The 20,384-nt window shown below is 36.5% G+C and overlaps 1 protein-coding gene across 3 annotated transcripts in view; it reads left to right on the forward strand.

Moving 5' to 3' along the window:
* Positions 1-565: 565 nt before the first annotated feature.
* Positions 566-20,384, forward strand: part of NFX1 (nuclear transcription factor, X-box binding 1) — a 46,103-nt gene continuing 26,284 nt past the window's right edge. For all 3 annotated transcript variants that reach the window (XR_014175416.1, XM_081953376.1, XM_081953375.1), the window contains exons 1-12: positions 566-686; positions 2,130-3,128; positions 5,316-5,477; positions 5,956-6,033; positions 8,284-8,389; positions 8,933-9,004; positions 10,700-10,839; positions 12,490-12,571; positions 12,663-12,880; positions 14,083-14,180; positions 17,016-17,046; positions 17,516-17,598. Coding sequence is in view for 2 of the 3 variants with exons in the window: in XM_081953376.1 (XP_081809502.1) it covers positions 659-686; positions 2,130-3,128; positions 5,316-5,477; positions 5,956-6,033; positions 8,284-8,389; positions 8,933-9,004; positions 10,700-10,839; positions 12,490-12,571; positions 12,663-12,880; positions 14,083-14,180; positions 17,016-17,046; positions 17,516-17,598 (2,097 nt within the window). In the remaining variant the exon portion in view is untranslated. The remainder of the gene's footprint in view (positions 687-2,129; positions 3,129-5,315; positions 5,478-5,955; positions 6,034-8,283; positions 8,390-8,932; positions 9,005-10,699; positions 10,840-12,489; positions 12,572-12,662; positions 12,881-14,082; positions 14,181-17,015; positions 17,047-17,515; positions 17,599-20,384) is intronic.

Genomic DNA, 20,384 nt, shown 5'->3' on the forward strand with positions numbered 1-20,384 from the left:
CTACACCTTGCAGTCTAGAGGGAGTGTTCAAACTATGCACGTCTGTCCCAAAGGTGCTTTTTCAAGTTCCTCTTTAAAAAGCGCCTTTGGGATAATCATAAGGATCTCCATAGGGATGTACACGACTGTGTGCTATCCCAACAGCCCGCTTCTCTGCGCAAAATGAAATCGCAGAGGCGGGAAAAGCCCCTTGTTTTAAGGCACCTGTCTACGGCAATTTTTAAAAGAGGAACCTGGGGAAAAAAGCTCACACTGAATGAATTTGTTTCGACTCTCTGACGATCGCTGCTAGATTCAATATCAATGGAGGTGAATATGGCATTCCCTATTTTTCCCCTGCAGCCGAGAGCTTCCTCGTTTTTGGCAGGCCAGGGCAGTCTGGCTATAAGCACCCTTTGCCTTATTCTGGCAATACCGGCCGTCGAAACCAGTCAGCCTATACCTTTTCCCGCTCTACCAGGTGGGAACTACAGCAATGGATGGAGGAGCCGAGGGCCACCCGGAGGGTGGCGTGAGGCGAAGAGTGGGCGGGCTGAGCACGGCGCCTGCGCGTCGCAGAGGGACGGGTAGGAGCGCTTCGGAGTAGCTTCGCGGAAGGGCGGGAGCTCAGCTAGTTGAGGTGGCGGGTCGGTTGGTAGAGCGTGGTTCGGTGCGAGGCATGGCGGAAGCGGCCCTGTCAAACTCAGGTAAGACCCTCCGGGGACTTCGAAGAAGAGGGGAAGGGGGAGTCCCACCCTGGGACGACCCCGACTGGGGAAAACCAGCCCACGAGTGGAAGAAGAGACTGAGATGACTGAGCCAGACATGACCCGACCGTGGGAGGCCGGGCTTTCCGTCCCGTTCCCGGAAGGGGGAAAAAAGCCGGAGACTTTGACTCTTCGGGCACCATCTCTGCCAACGGTACCATTCCGCTCTTGGTCCCTCTTCGGTAAAGCTGAGGTCCCCCCTCCCCGAGGCCTGGGGGAGACGGGAATGTCTCCCGTGCAGCGACCGCCAGGGCAAGTTCTTGTCTCCCTTGACTGCAGTGGGACTTAAGAGAGCAAGAACGGCTTCTCTTGTTTATTGTATTTCCTTCTCATACTCGCCTGTCTGGATTAGGTGCTATAGAACAGTTCTTAACGTTAAAATTACCAAGGCGATTAAACGGCATATATTTCCAGGTGAGAAGCACCGGGAATGTGTCGTGCAAAACATATGCGGGGGGTGGGGGAAGAGGGGAGAGAGGAATGAATATTCATTCCAGCCGTGCTCTGCTGCTGCAGTGCATCTTGCATCAACAGATGTGACGCTCGTATAAAAGGGGGCATCCTGACTCTCCAGTCCAGATGATTGCCAGTGGGACAGCAAAATATCAAGACCGGAATGCTTGTAAAAACTTCAAAATACCAACTCAAAGGTCACCCTAAGGAATTAGGCTTATTTCCAATTGCATGGCATTATATTGAGAAGCTGTTTGGTTTTGTCTGTGCGTGCACTAGACATTGCAATTTGAAAAGATGAAGACTGTAGAAGCTGTTAAACGTTCTTCCCGAACAGCAGTGGCTTAGCTCTGAAAATATATTTTCCTCCTTTTCTGGAGTCAAGCACAGTGATGGTTTGAAATGAAATGTATAATTATTTCAGATTTATTTTCTTTACAAATAGTAGCCTGGGTTTAATAAATGCTTTCTTTTAAAATTTAGCATTATGCATTAATATTTTCAGAGTAGTTGTCAGGTAGGAACTACTAATTGTGATTAAAATAATTGCTTTCCTAAAATAACAGCAAGATGTTCATGGAGAGTTTAACACTGAGCTACAGCTTGAAAAACAATTTAGATGTGATATTTAAAGACGACTTTAAATATGCAACCATTTCATAACATACAACAGTATTAATGAATATGGTCACTATACTGCTTTTTAAAACAGTGCTGTTGTAATTGCTGTATCTTACTGTTATTTGAGAAAGTGGTAATATTGTGGTGTAAGGAAAACAACTGTCTTTGATAATAAATTCATATTCTCCATTGGCTCACAAGAATCTTTTTCTACAAGTAATGAATAGCTTCTACGTTATTTGCCCCAAATGATTTAAGTGTCTTCACTGAATATGCTTGTTTCATAGTATATGTTTTCCTTTTTCTTAGGTGTCTTAAATCCAGATGCAACTGATTTTGTTCCAAGAGAAAGACAGATTTTCAATTCAAGTTGGAGCAATCAATCCAGGCTAGAATTTGATTGTGATTCAAGCAGAAATTCTTTACCTTCTTCTGTTCAACCTAGACATAGTAAATGTGAAGTTTCAGTTACAGATCATAATGCTTTCTACAGCCCAGAAAGCCAGCATGGATGTCAGCCAAATTCTTCACGGTTTCACAGTATTGGTAAAACTAAAAGCAATAGCTTACATAGTCAGCGGTGGCAAAGATCAAGGAATGATCGATCACATGGGAAAAATCAAATGAAGCAAGTACCTGCAGGGAGCACAGAGGATTCTCCGTGTTTAAACACTAGATTAGTTGTAGGGCGTAGGATGAATCATAGACAATACAGCGATTTCTCTTCAGACAGTGAGAAAGAAGCTGCTACTGCAAATAGCAGAGGAGCAAAGCCGAAGAAGACATATTTGATGCATTCACGTGGAAGGGGATTGAAAGAAAAAGAGAAACATTCATCAGAGAGAGAGAAAAGAATACCAACTAAGTGGAAGGAAAAGGCTTTTGAAAATATTCCAGCAGTAGATCTGACCCAATCAGATTCATCTGAAACATCTATTGGAAAAACAGTATCTGATGGCTTTTCTGACAATAGCATTGCAAGAAGAAAATACCCTTTTGCAAACAGGCATTTTAGGGAGCCTGCATGGAATAAAGAAATTGGCAAAAAACAAGATACATCCAGAAGTAAAAATGCAAAACATGTTAAGAATGCATCCCTTCCACATCCTCCCAGAGAACGCACCAGTGAGAAGAGGAAAGAATCTGTGCTGCATGAAAGAGGTCCAAACTTAGTGAGTGTGGCAGAGAAACAGCCGTTCTGTGAAGCAACTACACGTGATGGGAGGAAACCACTTCTTCAAGAAGGATATAAAAACAGACGCTGGAAAAAGCAAAATGATGCACCAAAGAGCAAAGAAACTCATACAGGTAAATTTAGAAACTCTTAACAGAGCAGGTTTATTACTGTAGCCACGTCATACAGTAGAAAGATACTTTAGAAAAAAACTTATCTATAATTTGTGATTGTAATGTTGCAATATGAAGACATTGATAAAGAAGAAAAATATGGTTCTTGTACTATTGTGTAGCAATAGAAATTACCATCTCTCAATAAGCATGGTTTTATTTCTCTTTCCACCCATTTCCCATGCTCCTATTTTTACATAGCAATTCCAAATTGTTATAGCAGTTAGTGATATATACAAGAGAGAGAAAAATCACTTTCACGGCTCTTCTTTCTATTGAATAATGTTACTGATTACTTTTTGATACAGTTCAGGTTTTGAACTGAATGTGATAGTTTATTTGCTTTCCAACTAGAGCACTAATAGCCTTAAAATATGTCCTAGAGAACTGTGTAGTTGGAGATTTATCAGTAGTTCTTCATAATGTCTAAAGTCTCAAGCTTGCAAAGATCTTTGGGTGCATGGTGCAAGACACTCTTTGTTCGTTTAAGGTTATTGGTTAATCCTAAGAGTTAATCTTTGCTTTGGAAAATGTGAAACATATCCCAAATTTTCTTTAGCTCACAAGCATGTAAAGTTCCACAATGACTGAGGCAATGACATAATTCACACATAGTACCAAGCTATACAATACAATACAATAGTAGAGTTGGAAGGGACCTTGGAGGTCTTCTAGTCCAACCCCCTGCCTAGGCAGGAAACCCTATACCGTTTCAGACAAATAGCTATCCAACATCTTCTTAAAGACTTCCAGTGTTGGGGCATTCACAACTTCTGGAGGCAAGCTGTTCCACTGATTAATTGTTCTCACTGTCAGGAAATTTCTCCTCAGTTCTAAGTTGCTTCTCTCCTTGATTAGTTTCCACCCATTGCTTCTTGTTCTACCCTCAGGTGCTTTGGAGAATAGTTTGACTCCCTCTTCTTTGTGGCAACCTCTGAGATATTGGAATAATGCTATCATGTCTCCCCTAGTCCTTCTTTCTCTTAAGCTAAACATACCCAGTTCCTGCAACCGTTCTTCATATGTTTTAGTCTCCAGTCCCCTAATCATCTTTGTTGCTCTTCTCTGCACTCTTTCTAGAGTCTCCACATCTTTTTTACATCGTGGCGACCAGAACTGAATGCAGTATTCCAAGTGTGGCCTTACCAAGGCATTATAAAGTGGTATTAACACTTCACGTGATCTTGATTCTATCCCTCTGTTGATGCAGCCTAGAACTGTGTTGGCTTTTTTGGCAGCTGCTGCACACTGCTGGCTCATATTTAAATGGTTGTCCACTAGGACTCCAAGATCCCTTTCACAGTTACTACTACTGAGTAAGGTATCACCTATACTGTACCTGTGCATTCCTGTGCTATGGTTTGCTTAATTATATTTTGCCTAAGCCATACAGTATTTTGTTGGGTTCATGCCTGCTGTTAAACTAGAAACTGTGATTTACAAACCACAATATATGCATTCAGACTTTTAGACTATGTTATAGCTTATGATGTTGCTGTCAAAGTGTTCTCTCACAGTTGAACATTTTGAAAACAATGAATTTGAGACTGTTATCATTTATAACAACTTTTTGAAATGCAGTATCACAGAGAAAGCAGTGAACTAATACTGTAATGTCAGCAGCTGTGTGATGTTTTTAATCTTTCTTGTACTGCTGAGCAGCCTGATGTTCTGTTACTGTCTGGTGTTTAATGACAATTATGCTCTTGCTGCATAAGTGGACTGGTGCTTGCAGAAAATCAGATTGCCTGCTTTAGTAATGAAAAAAGTGAATTTTTTGATAATGGCACTGTTATTGCCAGGATTTGAAAGAATGGGTATCTGGGAATAGCACAGTACATGATGTTTTTTAGGGTTGATGTTTGAAGAGGACCATTGGAATGATTTAGCTACATAGGGACAGATGTTCTATCTGAAAAGGTGCCTTTGACATAACAAATGGGTTACTGGCTTTATATACTAGTTCAGACCAAATAGTCTCCATTACAATACTGTGCTTGAGTGGACCTTGCCACTAAATTTGCAACAAATATGCTACATTAATATAGTTATATTTCTGACTTACTGCATTTTAGCAAATATACTAAATAAATATTTGTGTACTAGTATTTAGTATGTTTAATATTTCCAAACCAAAATCTCTCCTAGGGTCTCTGATAGAGCAACTCACCTCAGAAAAATATGAATGTATGGTATGTTGTGAGGTGATCCGTGTGGTAGCTCCAGTTTGGAGCTGCCGAAATTGCTATCATGTTTTCCACTTAAGCTGCATTAAGAAGTGGGCAAGATCTCCAGCAGCACAAACTGAAGGTTAGTATGTCCTGTTAAATGTATTGAGAAATTCATTACATTAGAATCAAGCATTCTGATTTTTCATACAGTATTAAGCCAGATTATTAGGAGAATGCATCAAGTAATTTTATGCATAACAAATGGTTCAGTACATAAGATTTTGTTATTCAATATATTGCTACTCCTTTAAAACATGAGAGCCAGTTTGGTCTAGTGGTTAAGGCACTAGCCTAGAAACCAGGAACCTGTCTTGCCTTAAGCATGAAAGCCAGCTGGGTGACTTTGGGCCAGTCATCCTCTCTCAGTCCAACCCAGCTCACACCTTTTTGTTATGGGTAAAATATGAGGAGGAGGGAATATTAGGTGTGTTCTGGAGTTATTTTAAAAAATAATAGTGGGATAAAAAACTAATAAAAATAAACCACAGGTGATCAAATATACCTTGAAATAAGTTGGGAAAATTAAATTGGGGGAGGGGTGTTTGCTTGTTTTCTAGATGGTAACAGTGGCTGGCGATGCCCTGCGTGTCAAAATGTTTCATCACAAGTTCCTAGTATTTATACCTGTTTTTGTGGTGAGTGTTTTTTCTAATTAGTTTCATAAGCAAATATCTAACCATTGGGTCTTAAATGCCTGCTCTGTTTAGATATATAGGCTTGATTTCCATAATGGAAGGAAAATATCCATCCCTTCTCTCTTTTATAGCTTTTTGGAATCTCTGTAGGGTTTTCTCGAACAATTTTGAGATGATTGAAACTCCAGAGGGAGTAGGTTATTAGAGAATTTGGAGTATTTGCATCTGGAACAAGTAAAGCTGCATCAGATTTGGCTTAACTAGGGTAAATTTACTGTACCAATCAGGAACCCTTTATAAAGGAGTCATATCTTCTGGGCTTGCATGGTAATTGTGTACGGTCAGGTTTGTTTTCTTGAGCATATGTAGCTATTGTTCATGCTCTGAAAGGCATTGTTACTTAAGAAGTTGGCTCACATCAATCCTAAAAGATGACCCCTGATCTTCCTCCCTTTTTCTTTTCTTGGCTGACTTCAAAATTTGCACCTGAATAACTGATTTTTAAGTTTCGTACATTTAAAATACCTGTATTTACTTTCAGATTGTTTTGTGTGATTATTTGTTTTGTGCTACCTCTAAAAGACAAATTAATGTACATTTTTATAGTGAATTGTACTTTTAGGATTTTAGAGATAAATCTTGGATATTGTAGGTTACATTTATGAGAAGTCTTTTTGATGTTTTTGTAAGCTGCTATACTATTCTGGTATCTATTAGTATAAAGTTATCTACATATAAATTTAATGTTGTTTTTTCTCCAATTGGTTTCCACTAACAAAAATGAAAAGATTACTTTGGAATAGTAAAATAAAGTGGTGATATAAAAATCAGGAAAACATTGTGTATACCTCTTTTTTTGTTGGCATACAGCATACGTATGTATGTATGTATGTCAACATATAACTGTTCATTCAACAACTATTTGAAGTTATGATGGCCTCAGAAAAGCAATTTATAATCTGTATTTACACTTACAACAATCACAATCCCTCCTGCAGTCATATGATTGGAATTCAGGCACTAGGAAACCAGTTTTCCTGTGTCGTTTCAGCATCCTTTGGTCATGTGATTGGAATTTGCAATTTTTTGCCACTTTGTAGCAAAAGGCACCCATTTAACAACAATGTGAACTCTTTAATGATCACTCCAAAAATTGCCCTAAAATCAGGTCTGATTCGATTTACTACTGCAACAACTTACAATGGAAATTCAAGTCACAATTGGGATCATAATTTAAGGACTACTAGTATAGATGGTCCTCAATTAAAACTATTTAGTGACCTTTCGAAATTAATAGCACTGAACAAAGTGACATGACCATTTTTCACATTTACAATTGCAGCATCCCCATGGTCACGTGATCAAAATCCAGATACTTGGCAAGTATCTGGTTCATATTTATGACCGTTGCTGAGTCCCATGGTCTTGTGATCACCTTTTTCAACCTTCCCACAAAGTCAATGGTGAAGTCAGATTCACTTAACAATCATGTTACAAACTTTTCAACTGCAGTGATTCACTTAACAATTGTTGCAAGAAAGTGGGGCAAAACTCACTTAGCAAAATAAATTTTGGTTTCAATTATGGTTATAAGTCAAGGACTACCTGCAGTTTTCATTTGCAGGTATTGGTAACAGTCTTTATAAAATATACCTGCCTTACATAATTGAGACGCTGTCATGTTTTTCATTGCTATATAGCTTATCACTATGGAAACATTCAGTTCCATGTTTTAAAGTGTATGTTGAATAAAATTAGATAGATTTAAGACTCCTAGTAAGATACTAATAGTTATGAATCTGTTTTATTCTTTAAAAACTGAGGTGTATATTCTTAAAGGTCTCTAATGGGGAAAAAGGATGCATACGAAAGGTTAAACTTGTTAGAATAACAGAAAGCTTTATTTATTTAATTTATCATATTTATATAGCCATGATGACATACAATGTAGCTACAAGTAAATTATTTCTGTTTCCCATTATTGAATGGAAATGTATATAAAGTAAACATTGAATAATAGAAATAGAGAAGGGAAGATAATGATAAAAGGTATCTCTAGGAACTTGACCATGCAATGTTGAGTCTACTTTATTAAAGGCTTGAGTGTATTCTATATGAATATGCCTTACAGTTCACATTATAGCTTTCTATATTGCATAAAGCCAGTTTGTGAGTATATGTAGTGATTTGGTTTTTGTGGAAAGCATAACATTTAAATGTTATAAATAAATATTTCTGGCTTCTTCCTAGGCCGGGTAAAAAATCCTGAATGGAATAGAAATGAAATACCACATAGTTGTGGAGAATTGTGTAGAAAGAAAAGAACAGCTCAAGATTGTCCACATTTATGTAATATGTAAGTCTGCTGATACTTTTTTTTTGAAAAATATTTATATACAGCTTAAATATGGGTTTTAGATAATATGGGACACCGCATTTTATTAGTTGGGCACAAGATTTGAGTTAATACAATAAATTTGTTCTTATAATAACCTAGGCATGTCAGTTGCTATCTACTTATTTTTCATCTGTCCATCTCTATCTTTTGTACATTGCAGTTCTTTCTGAATTGCATCATTTCCTGAATATATGAGTCTAGGCAAAGAATCAGAAAATCTATATAAATTGTGTATATTTATGCATAAAATGTATACATAAATAGGTAGCTAGCAGCTGGCTTGCTAAGCTAGGTTTTTATAAGAACAAGTTTATTGTATTAATACAAATGTTAATAGTTCATTCTTCATAACATGCAGAATTTATACTTGTACAGAAATAACACATGTTGGTTCTAAATCAGAAATACATTTGAATAATAATATGTTAATTATATAGGAATATATGTTAGCACAGCTGGGTAAAAATGAAATACAAATACTGCATGTCTTTTGTTTCTTAGACTTTGTCATCCAGGACCTTGCCCATCTTGCCCTGCTTTTATGACCAAAAAATGTGAATGTGGACGTACAAGGTAATTTAGTCTGCTTTAGAAAACTTACAACCTTGGTTTTTTTAAAGTTATTTGGAATATTACAAATGTTAAGTATAACATATCTATTCTTGGGGAATTGGCTTGTTCTTTCTAAGGGTCTAGTCTCCTAGACAACATATGAATGTGCGTTGTTAGAGTATGCTTGTGTAGTGCCCTCCCTCATTTGGGTTTCAGCCAGTGCTTTTTAATGACAGTCAATCTGTTACCAAAATTGGAAAAGTGCTGCTAGAAAAAAAAATCCTTGCGGAATTCATGGAAAAGGAATTAATATGTAGGATATGGAATTAAATGTTTCTTTATATTTTCTGTAGATACAATGAATAATATTGAAGGTTTACAGTAAAAATATATGAGAAAAAGATGGTATCTTTGATTTTCTAGCAATAGCATGATCTTTTATGATCTACACCACAAGTAGTTCCTAGGATTAATTGTGCCCCTGCTATCAATTCCATAAAATAAAATTTTCCATAAAATAAATAGTTATAGAAGAGTTTAGCATTTATAAATAATTTTGATACAGCTAAAAAAGTGAAGGATAATTTATGATAATTTATCATTATGTTTTTTCGCGTGCTGTTGAGATTGAGAATGCCAACATTTGACAATCCTATTTTTAAATTAAATTAAATTATTGTTCCTAAAATACTTTTGGAGTTAAAACTATATTCTTTCATTCAGACTAAGAAAACTAATGAATGGCTAATATTGTAAGGCAATATACAGATTCCTAATGTTATATTATCCTAATGTGTAAACAGTATAATGTATAAGGTTTAGCATTATGATTCACAGTTCTAGATTAGATGAAAATTGAATTCAGATGCGATGGGTAAACCATTTTGTTAGATTTTGACTTACTATGATATGTGAACTCAGCCATTGTGATTTATAAACCATAATTTGTTGCTTAGGTTCTGTAAACCTAACCATTACATCTTGCTATCCAGGCTATTATTAGTGAGGATTTTATACTATTTTAAAAATAATAATAAATGATCTAAAAAATAAAGGGGATAAATTTAGATATTTTTGCCTTTATTCTGTATTTTTTTGTTATATTGGCATATGGACACACAGTTAATCTGAGCTTAATGAAGAATGTGCACCTGAAAGGGAGGAGATAAATGTTTTCCCAAACCAAATTAGTAATTAAAAATAGTTAAAGCTTAGATTTTATAAAGTTCATATTTTATAAAGTTTTTCATAAACAAAGTTCATTGTAGGAATGGTTTAGTTTAGTTTTTATTTTAAGGTGCTACCAGACTTGCTTTTGCAACAGCAGATGAATGCAGTTACCTTTCTTGAAACTGCTAATTTTAACTTAAATTTTGGAATAAAATGCTACGTGTAGCTACAACAGTATAATTGTAAAGAATGGATTTGAGCTTTCCAGTGGCGCAAAAATGTTATGTTTAAAACATTGATCCTATTGTGTGGAAAAAAAAATTTCTGTTTAAATAAAATTCCCTATAGTTTGCAATATTATGAAATTATGCCCCTCCTTAATTTAGCAAGACCCCTAAAGCAAATACTAAAGTTTTCAGGAAGTTTCATGGCTGCTAATCAATAGCTTTGTGCAAAAAAATAACAACTTTGAGTAAAGAGTTCAAGTGTGAATATAGAATTTGATCCTTCATTGCTGATTACTGATTTAGTTTCCTTCTTCTATAGCCACTCAGTTCGCTGTGGGTATTCTACTGCAATTCAGTGTACTAATATATGTGGAAATGTTTTGAATTGTGGTAAACATAATTGTACCCAGATATGCCATTCAGGAAAATGCCTGCCATGTGAATTGACTGTAAAGCAAGGTAATGATTTCATGATTTTTAAAAAATTATTTATAACTATACTTGTATGAAATTTACAGAATTACTGTTTTTATAGGACCAATTTTCTACTATGGTTATGTCTAGGTATGCACTGATAGTGTGTGTGTGTCTGTGTGTGTGTGTGTTTGTATGTATGTATGCGCATAATGAAGAATACAACATTCTCCTATGGTCTTTTACAGTTTGCATTAGAAACTATAATTGCTATGATGGTAGAATGATAACTATGTGAGAAATCTTGTCAAAAGAACTGTGCTCTTCTGTAAGTTCCATGTAAAAGCAATCCCTCAAGGCTAAAAAAAGTCAGCTATTACTAAAAATTCAAACATTTTGTTCTAGTGGCTAAGGCTAGAAAGCAGGAGATTGTAAGTTCAAGTCCCGGCTTAGCCATGAAAAACAGCTGGTTGACTTAGGGCCAGTCACTCTCTTTCAGCCCATCCCACCTCACAGAGTTGTTGTTGCTATGGGGAAAATAAGAGGAGAAGTTATGTTAGATATATTCACTACTTTGAATTATTTGTAAACTTAATAAGTACTTTTCGGTCCAAAATACTTTTGAGAGGTCTGTTGTAACTTCAAACTGCCTCTAAATGATTAGTCATAAGTCGAGGACTACCCATAACCCAAATATATAATACAGTATTTAAATTATGTGACACAATAAGTCAATGAATGTATATATTGGTTTGTATTAAATAATACAGTACACCTTGCAGTTTGATTCGGTGTGTCTAAAAGTGAATTGCCCAGCTCTTAATTTCTTTAGGTATTAAAGGTAGTCATCGATTGATGATCACAATTCAGTCTGACATTTCGGTCATAAGTTGTCATGGTCATCAAATGAGTCGCCACATGACCTTTCTCAACTTTATGACTGTATTATGGCTTTCCCAGGATGGATAGAAAGTGGACAAAGAGAAATCTGCTTGCTGAAGGGAGACAGGGAATTCCCCCTCAGTGCACAGAAGTAAACTTCAACACTCAGATATTTGAAAAGAAGCTCAGTTCTTTGTGATTCAAACTTCTTTTCTGCAGCCCAGCATTGCAACTCCCCTTCTTCCTGGTGGAGAGACTTCACCCCACATGAGGTGAAATCGGTTTATCAGACAATGTTTTTGTTGTCAACCAGGCTGGATGAAGACGTCCCTTCATAAGGGATTTTTTTCACTCAGCTTCCTTAACAGTAAAACCGCTACTTGCCAGAGAGATTCTGCCCCAGGTAGGATGGAGTCTCTGGCAGGCAGTGTTTTTGCTCTCACAGTGGCTGGGTAAAAAAACCCTTCAAGAGGGACTTTAGTATCTACTTGACAATATTAAAATATTAAAAATTCTTTCTGGGACAATTATGGGCATAAAGCGGTTCACAAATATTTTATTAAATAAGTATATTCAAAATAAAAATACCAAAATCATTGGGTAAAAGATGCAAATAATTTTCAATAGCATACATTTATTAAATATATAGGAAAAATGCAGGTGAGTTCATTGATTTTGTTTAAATTTTTATCTGACCCAAATACTAGTGCTTGATATGTATTATATTTCTAAAGAAATAATTCTTTCTTCTCAGAAAAAAGGCCTTTTCTTAAGCATCTTTATTATAATTCTCCGATGTGTTTTTCTGTTTAGTATGTTACTGTGGGAGTACCTCTCGAGAAGTGTTATGTGGAGCAAGTGAAGATTGGTTTTCATGCCTGAGAACTTGTGGGAAGTAAGAAAATAGCTTATTTAACATATATTTCACATATATTTTTCCATATTTATTATCAATATAACATTACAAATTTAAATTCTAATTTCAGAAAATTATCCTGTGGAATGCATAGCTGTGAACAAGTATGCCATCCACAGCCCTGTCAGCCCTGTCCACGGCTTCCACAAATAGTGCACTGTTGTCCTTGTGGACAGACTTCTCTTAGTAAATTACTAGAGTTGGGGTGTACGGAACGTAAACTCTGCACAGATCCTATCCCATCATGTGGAAGAACATGTGGAAAACCTTTACCTTGTAGTAGCTATGGTAATTAAACATTGCTTGCTTCCATATTTAAAAAATGTATTGTGCTTTAATTATCACATTTGCAAAGTGAAATACTAAAAGCATAATTTTGAACAAAAATAACTCATTTCCATGGTGATAAATTTTAGTTTAGAAAAACAGACATTCTGAGAGAAAAATGGATAAGAAATTGATGTTTATGGCTGGTTTGTTTATAATGAAAGATTGAACGAATCAGTAAAAACAACAGTGAATATTCTGAATGAGAGACAGTCTTTTTTTAAAAAAATACTATCAGGAGTGGGTCTCCGGAAAATAGATGTGGCAGAAAAGAAAACAAAGAAAGTGGAATGAATGAAGAATTATTGCAGTTATTTACTGAACAGTATAAATAAATTAATCTTCCACACAATTAATGTGAAGTGGACATAAGAAAACGTGGAACAGAATGAAATAAGTTTCAGAATGCTTCAGAAGTGTGAGGGAAGTATGAATTCACACTCCTAGAATGAGGAAGTGAAAGAGACTATGGATTAAGAAAACAAATAAGGGTAGTTCTTGACATATGACCCCAATTGAAACTAGAATGTTAGTTGTAGAGAAAAATATTAAATGAGGTGTGTGCCTGTTTCACTCAACAACCACAATCCCAGCTCTCCCAGTTGTGGTGGTTAAGTGATTTTGCAGATTGTTAAGGGGAGTCCCCGATAAAGATTTTAGGAGTGTTTCAGGGATGGGGGAGACCCTGGGGGGCCTAATACAGGTTGTGCATGAGTTTGGGAGAAGCTGCAGTGAAACACATGTAATGCATGCTATACAGACCAGATTTTTGCTTTTCAGAAAATCCCTGAGAAATATAATACTTACAAATAAAAACTTTCTTGTAACAGTGTGTGCTGGAATTGTCATCACTAATCAATGTAGTCATGTGATGTCACTTTATGACCACTTTGCTTAGTGACATAAATTCTGATCTTAATTGTCTTAGAGGACTACATGTAGTAGGGAGTTATCTTCCTAACCTGCCTCACAATATCTTTTTTTTTTAGCTATCTGTATACATAATTTAAAAAACTGCATTTCAAGATTTTTTTCTAAAAGCAATGCATTTGTTTTTGTTTGTTTTTTAAAGTTTAAATTGACTTAATTGTGACTGTTGATTAGTAATAAAAATCACAGAATACAAAAACTTACGTTACAAATACTTCTCAAATTTTACATAGATGCTGTGCATACATGTGAAAATCTCTGCCATGAAGGTGAATGTGGGCAGTGTTCTCGCACATCAACGGTCTACTGCAGATGTGCCTTAAAATTAAAGGTAATAATAAAAAAGCAAAATGTTGAATGTGAAAACCTTACAGATAATAAAACATGCTATGTTTGTTTCCTGTACATGATTAATCTTGTCTTGTAAAATCTTTTGTATTTTGTGTCTTCTCTAATATATTTATGAAATGTTAATTGCTTTTCCAATTATTATTGCAACACTGTTTAACAATTTGATCCAAAAGGCTATGTGTATGTATATTTAATGGATAATTTAGGGAAAGAGAGCATCCATTTTTCCAAATTTTCTAAATTTAAAATTACATCATTATGACAATTTGCATAATTTCTCTTAATATCATTTCACATATTATACAAAATTGCCACAAATAAGATAATTGTCAGCTACGTTTCGTTTTATTTTTAAGCTCCTTGTCTGAACTACATTGTATTCAATGTATCTATTTTGGGGCGATATCTAAATGAAAATGTTGCATCTTAAGATTCTTAATTAGGGGTTTGCTAAATTAAGATGTCTCTTGTATTTTTTTATCTTGATAATTGATAAAAATAAATAGAAACTTTATTTTGGTTATTGACCAATGAAAATACAGTCAATAAAACTTAAGCAAAATTAACTCCCATAGCATCAAAGACTGTTGGCAAGAGCAATGGAACTTATATATTGCCCCATAGTTCTTTACAGCACTCTCTGGGCGGTTTGCAATCTCAGCATATTGTTCCCAACAATCTTGGTCCACATTTTACCAAACTTGGAAGGATGCTTAGTCAACCTTCAGTCCCGTCAGAATCGAACTCCAGAATGTGGGCAGAGTTTATCTGTAATACTGCATTTTGACCACTGTGCCATCAGGGATTTGTGGGCAAAGCTTACACATGATGTAGCAGAATTATAGGTAGTCCTCATTTAACAACCATTTGTTTAGCATCTGTTCAAAGTTATGACTTCAGTGAACAAGTGTTACTTAGAACCAGTTCTCAAAGTTATGACCAACACCCCTGCTCTCATTTGAATATGATCTGAGTACTTAGCAACTGGCCACATTTAGAATGATTGCAACATCCCACACGATTGCCATTTGCAACCTTCCCTACCTGCGTCCACAAGCAAAGTCATTGAAGAAGCTTCAAGGAGAATCACAAGTATGGTAGCTGTAGTAAATCCCCTCCCCTCTACCTACAAGAACTGACTCCACCATACTCAGGTTTTATGAGCCATCTCCTTATGGGCCTTCCTCCACTCAGGTGCCCCACTAACATATAAGCTGTACAATATAATTGAATAACAAAGTGAAATCATTTAGGGGGAAATCACAATGACCAATAACAACTTTAAAAACTTATAATAATGTGCACACACCCTTAAACTAATACTTTGTTGAAGCATCATTTGGTTTTATGGCAGCATTCAGCCTTTCAGGAGTCTATCAGTATGGCATACTAATGCCCATCTTGCCTAGGGAATCTTTGCCTACCCTTCCTTGCAAAAGTACTCCAAATATGCAAGATTGTGACGCATCTCCTATGCACAGCCCTCTTAGGTCACCCCACAGGTTTACAATTGGATTCAGAAACTTTGATCTTCTAATGAAGCCATTCTTTTGTTGATTTGGCGGTATGTTTTGGATTGTGGTTGTGTTGAAAGGTTCCATTTCTTTTCATCTTCAGCATTTTAGCTGTGGTCTGACGGTTTTGTGCCATAATTGACTGATATTTGGAACTGTTCATAATTCCCTCCATCTTGACTAAGGCCCCAGTTCCATCTGAAGAAAAGTAGCTCCAAAGCATAATGCTGCCATCACCATATTTCACTGTGGTATAGTGTAGCTTTGGTGACATGCAATGTGGTATTTGTGCCAAACATACATTTTGGAATTATCGTCAAAAAGTTCTACCTGAGTCTCATCAGACCATAATACATTTTCCCACATGGCTTTTGTAAGGCTTGATTTGGTTTTTGCAAAATGTAGCCAGGCTTGGATGTTTTTCTTGTGAGAACAGACACCCTATGACACAGTCCAGATATATGAAGAAAATAGGAGATTGTTGTCACATGTAGTACACAACCAGCACTTGTCAGAAAATTCTGCAGGTGCCATAGGTTCGCCATCACGGGTATATACAATACCTTGGAAATTATTTTGTACCCTTCTCCTGACTACTATCTTCTGATAATGAGATCCCTTGGATGCTTTGTAAGCTCTTTGCAGACTATGGCTTTTGCTGAGTCAATGTCAGAAAACTCCTACCAGAACAGAGTCACTTTAATTGGTGGCAGGTATGTACTGACTACTATTTACCATCCGTTTGAATGTGATTGGTTGATTCTGAACACAGCTTACTTACAAGAGGGTATGAATACTCATGCAACTAAATTATTCATTTTTATTGTTATTTTTCCCTCTGAAAGATTTCAGTTTTTTTCAACTGAATTGTGCAGCTTATATATTATATTAAAACAATTCTGAAGTGACTTATCTTGGTCTGATTTTTGTTTTACATCTTGAAAACCGGGCATTTTAACAGAGGTGTAGACTTTCTATATCCACTGTATGTGTCATATTTAATCTGTAAATCATTATTCAAATAGAATCTTCTATTTCTCAGATTTCTAGATGTGGGTTTAATTTCAGTTCAGCTAAGAAAATGTATACTTTCCTGTTTCCAAAACTTTGCTGACTCCCTGTAGAATCAGTAGCATTTTTTTAATATAAGGGGATTTTTTTCAACTGCTAAGCTGGTGTAAAGAATACCTTTTGTTATTTGCAAACAATAAGATTGTGAAGTACACATTGCAACACACTGCTTTATCTGCCTTAAACGTCAGAATGATAGTATAAATATTTACAATTTAATTTCTTTTTAGGAAGTTCCATGTGCCTCCCTCAAAAATCAAGGTAAATAATCCAAAAAATACGGTAATAAATGAAGGATATTCATTAGAAGATGGAAATAAATATGATATTATAAATTAACATATTTAACATATTTCCATCAAGATTATAGTTCAGACATTTTCATGAAACTGAAGAAAATTATTTCACATTTATGAAATGCACAGATTATTTTTAGGTTCAGAATAATTGCCTGCAATTGCCATTAATCAATTTCTAGCTTTTCTCTTTCTATATGTTGAATAAGCAATAAACTAAATATATTGAAATGTTAACTTTTCAGTATTTTTTTCCTTAAAAAGCTGCTTGAATTTTGAAGTTAGCTAGTGTTATTTGTTTTCCCTTTTGATTATAAAGATTTTGCAGTGGCTAAATATATCAAATAAACGGAGAGCATAAAACATTTACTTCAAATTACATTAGATAACTATCAATTTATAATAATAATTTTAACATTTTCCTTTTTTAACAGTTAAAGTTCCATTTTTATGTGACAAAAGATGCAACAAAAAATTGTCATGCGGACGACACAAATGCAATGAAACATGCTGTGTGGTAAGTTCATGAACGTGTGAAAGAAGGAGCTAATAATTACAGTTATTTTAATTGTGTAGATCTAGCAAGATTGACCAATAATCAGTATGCATAATCATCCTGAATTTCACTAATAATCAATTGAAGAAATCATTTTTTTAGTGACTGAAATTGAATTGGTTGAAGACATGGATTGGAAGTAGTTTTCATATTATTATTCATGAGTATACTTTGACTTCTGATTTTTATCAAGTGGCTAGTCAAGATAACTGGCAAAAAACCAAGACATAAACAGTTGCAATGTAACAGAAATATTTAATGTTATTGTTCATTAATTCTATTCAGGAAAAGGTCTTACTAAACTGTTTTGACACTTTTCCTAAAATCAAAGTATAGGATTGAGCACAGATTTTCAGAGGTCCTCCCTAGCTTTACTGTCTAGGCAGATCCAGATTAAGAGACTGCACAGTCCGAAACTGGATGGGAGAGGGGGAAGAATTCAAGATATTCACACCCTAGAATCTCTCAGGCTATGTCCAATAGGCTACAATATTTTAACTTTAGTTTGGCTAGATTCTGCCCATTACATATAAACAAATGAAGGATTGGACTCAATTGGATCTCGATTTGTAGTCTTTAGACTTGGACCTGACAGTAACAAAGGCATGTTTATCAAAAATGACAAGCATAATACAGGTAATCCTTGTTTATCAACAGGCAATCATTTACAATGATGCTGAAAAATAACTTTACAACTAATGAACAACATTTATGACTTTCCTTCAGTCATGTGATTATCATTACAGTAATATGTGTTGTCCTATGCCTAATCTGTTTTTGTCCCCCCCCCCTCCCCATTTGAGAGGTAGCAAAGGAAGGGATTGCAAGAGAGTAAGCAGACTAACAATGGGGCATACACATTGAAAGCACTGCATTAGTGCCAACACTATGAATGCAAACAGTTTAATCCACTCTATGTCTGCTTACAGGTGGTCCTTAACATAGGGCCAATAATGGAGCCTTCCATTATGGTAGTATGTCATAATGGTCATAAAATGTGTGATTTAATGACCTTTTTTGTGGCAGTTGCTGCAGTAGTTGTTAAGCAAACCAATGGTTTGCTATGGATACAGTTGTGCCCAAAAATGGAAATGTTAGTTTTTGACAAAACAATTGTTAATATGGTCACATGACTGGATGCTGCAAACTGCCATAATTGTCGCCATGTTGCCAAGTTCCCAAAGTTTGTCTAACCATCAGAACTTGCAGGTCATAAGTCCCCTTTTTTGGGTTGGTCATAGCTTTTACCTGTCCCTAAGCAACTGCTCATAAATTGAGGGCTACCTGTAGTTTCTTGCAATCTTTTGCTCTCCAATCTCTCCACTTGAAGAGTAGAGCATGTTGGAAAAAAAAACCAACAATTTCTATAAGTTATCTATATTGGGTCTGTCCCACTTCTCGCTCACCCTAGTGGAATTCTTAGTACACAATGTGGGATACAGTTAGTTTGCATTAGTTTTTTATTTTTGTGTTTTTAAATTTCAATAAAAACTATTATTAAAAAAAGCAGAAGATATGAAACTGTTTAGTCTTGTCAGTTTCTAACCAGCCAGTCCAGTTTTTATGGGTGAACTTTCTGAAAGGCAGAGAAGTGAGGAAAGGGAAAGCACAGTTGCAGCCACATGATTTCCCACTTAGCAACCACTTCCCTTAGCAATGGAGTTGCTGGGCCCAATTGTGGTTGCTAAATGAAGACACTCTGTAATGGTAACAACTTGTACCATGGATGTAATTGTTCAGACATATTTCTCCAAAGTTGGTGGAGACAGCGGTCATGCACGAGTTAACTCAGTCAGTAACCAATAAAACTGAATCTACCAAAATGATGTCATCGCCTCTGAGGAGCATGCTCCCACTTTTAGACTCAGTTCGATTGGAACTGGCTGTGCTAATTGCTTTCTCCTCAACTAATATTTAATAATTGACTATTCTAATTGGATTTAATTGGCTTTTACTCAAAGAAAATTTCATCTAAATTGGAAAGACAGAGAATAAGCTTCTACTGGACCTTTGGAGGCAGGACTCTCAATAGCCCCTGGGCTGCTGGAGACATTGCCAGGGCTTCTTTGAGGCTTTTGCCACTGAGCTTGCCTACGAGCTTCTGAGGCTCCCTGGCAAGCAGCGCGGTTTTGCAATAGCCATTGGAGGCTCCGCTCAGTGCTGCCGCCTCTGCTGCCTTCCTCTGGCTCTCCCTTGCCACCAACACCGCTAACCACCGCCAGAAGCCGTCGGACGGCGCAGGGAACCTCAAAAAGCTGCCACACTTTGCCGCCGTTCCTCTGCACTCCTGCTGCTACTAGACCACCGCGGCTTCGCCCTTGGCTCCGCAGCCTTGCCACAGGGCCTCCTACGCCCATGCACACTTTGCGGATCATTGGGACGACATCACCAACAACGTGTGGGTCAGGTCAACAATCAGATTTGGCCTTCTCCTGGACTTGCGCTCCAGCCCTCCGAACCACTTTGTCATGTGCTCGATCTCAGGGACCCTTAAAGAAGGCTCCTAGTAGAGCAGGCCGTTCATCATTTGCTCCAGATTTGGGCCATTCAACCTGTGCCTCCAGGCCAGGTGGGGCGGGGGTTTTATTCTCGTCTTTTTATCGTGCCAAAGTCTTCGGGGGGCTGGAGAGCAATCCTCGATCTCAAATTTTTAAATCGATTCATCAGATACAGGAGATTCAAAATGCACTCTCCTATCAATTCTGGAGAGTGTGCGCAGACACGATCTCCTAACATCACTGGTCCTC

The sequence above is a fragment of the Natrix helvetica genome, assembly GCF_964273705.1.
Source record: "Natrix helvetica genome assembly, chromosome: 4".
Lineage (NCBI taxonomy): Eukaryota > Metazoa > Chordata > Lepidosauria > Squamata > Natricidae > Natrix > Natrix helvetica.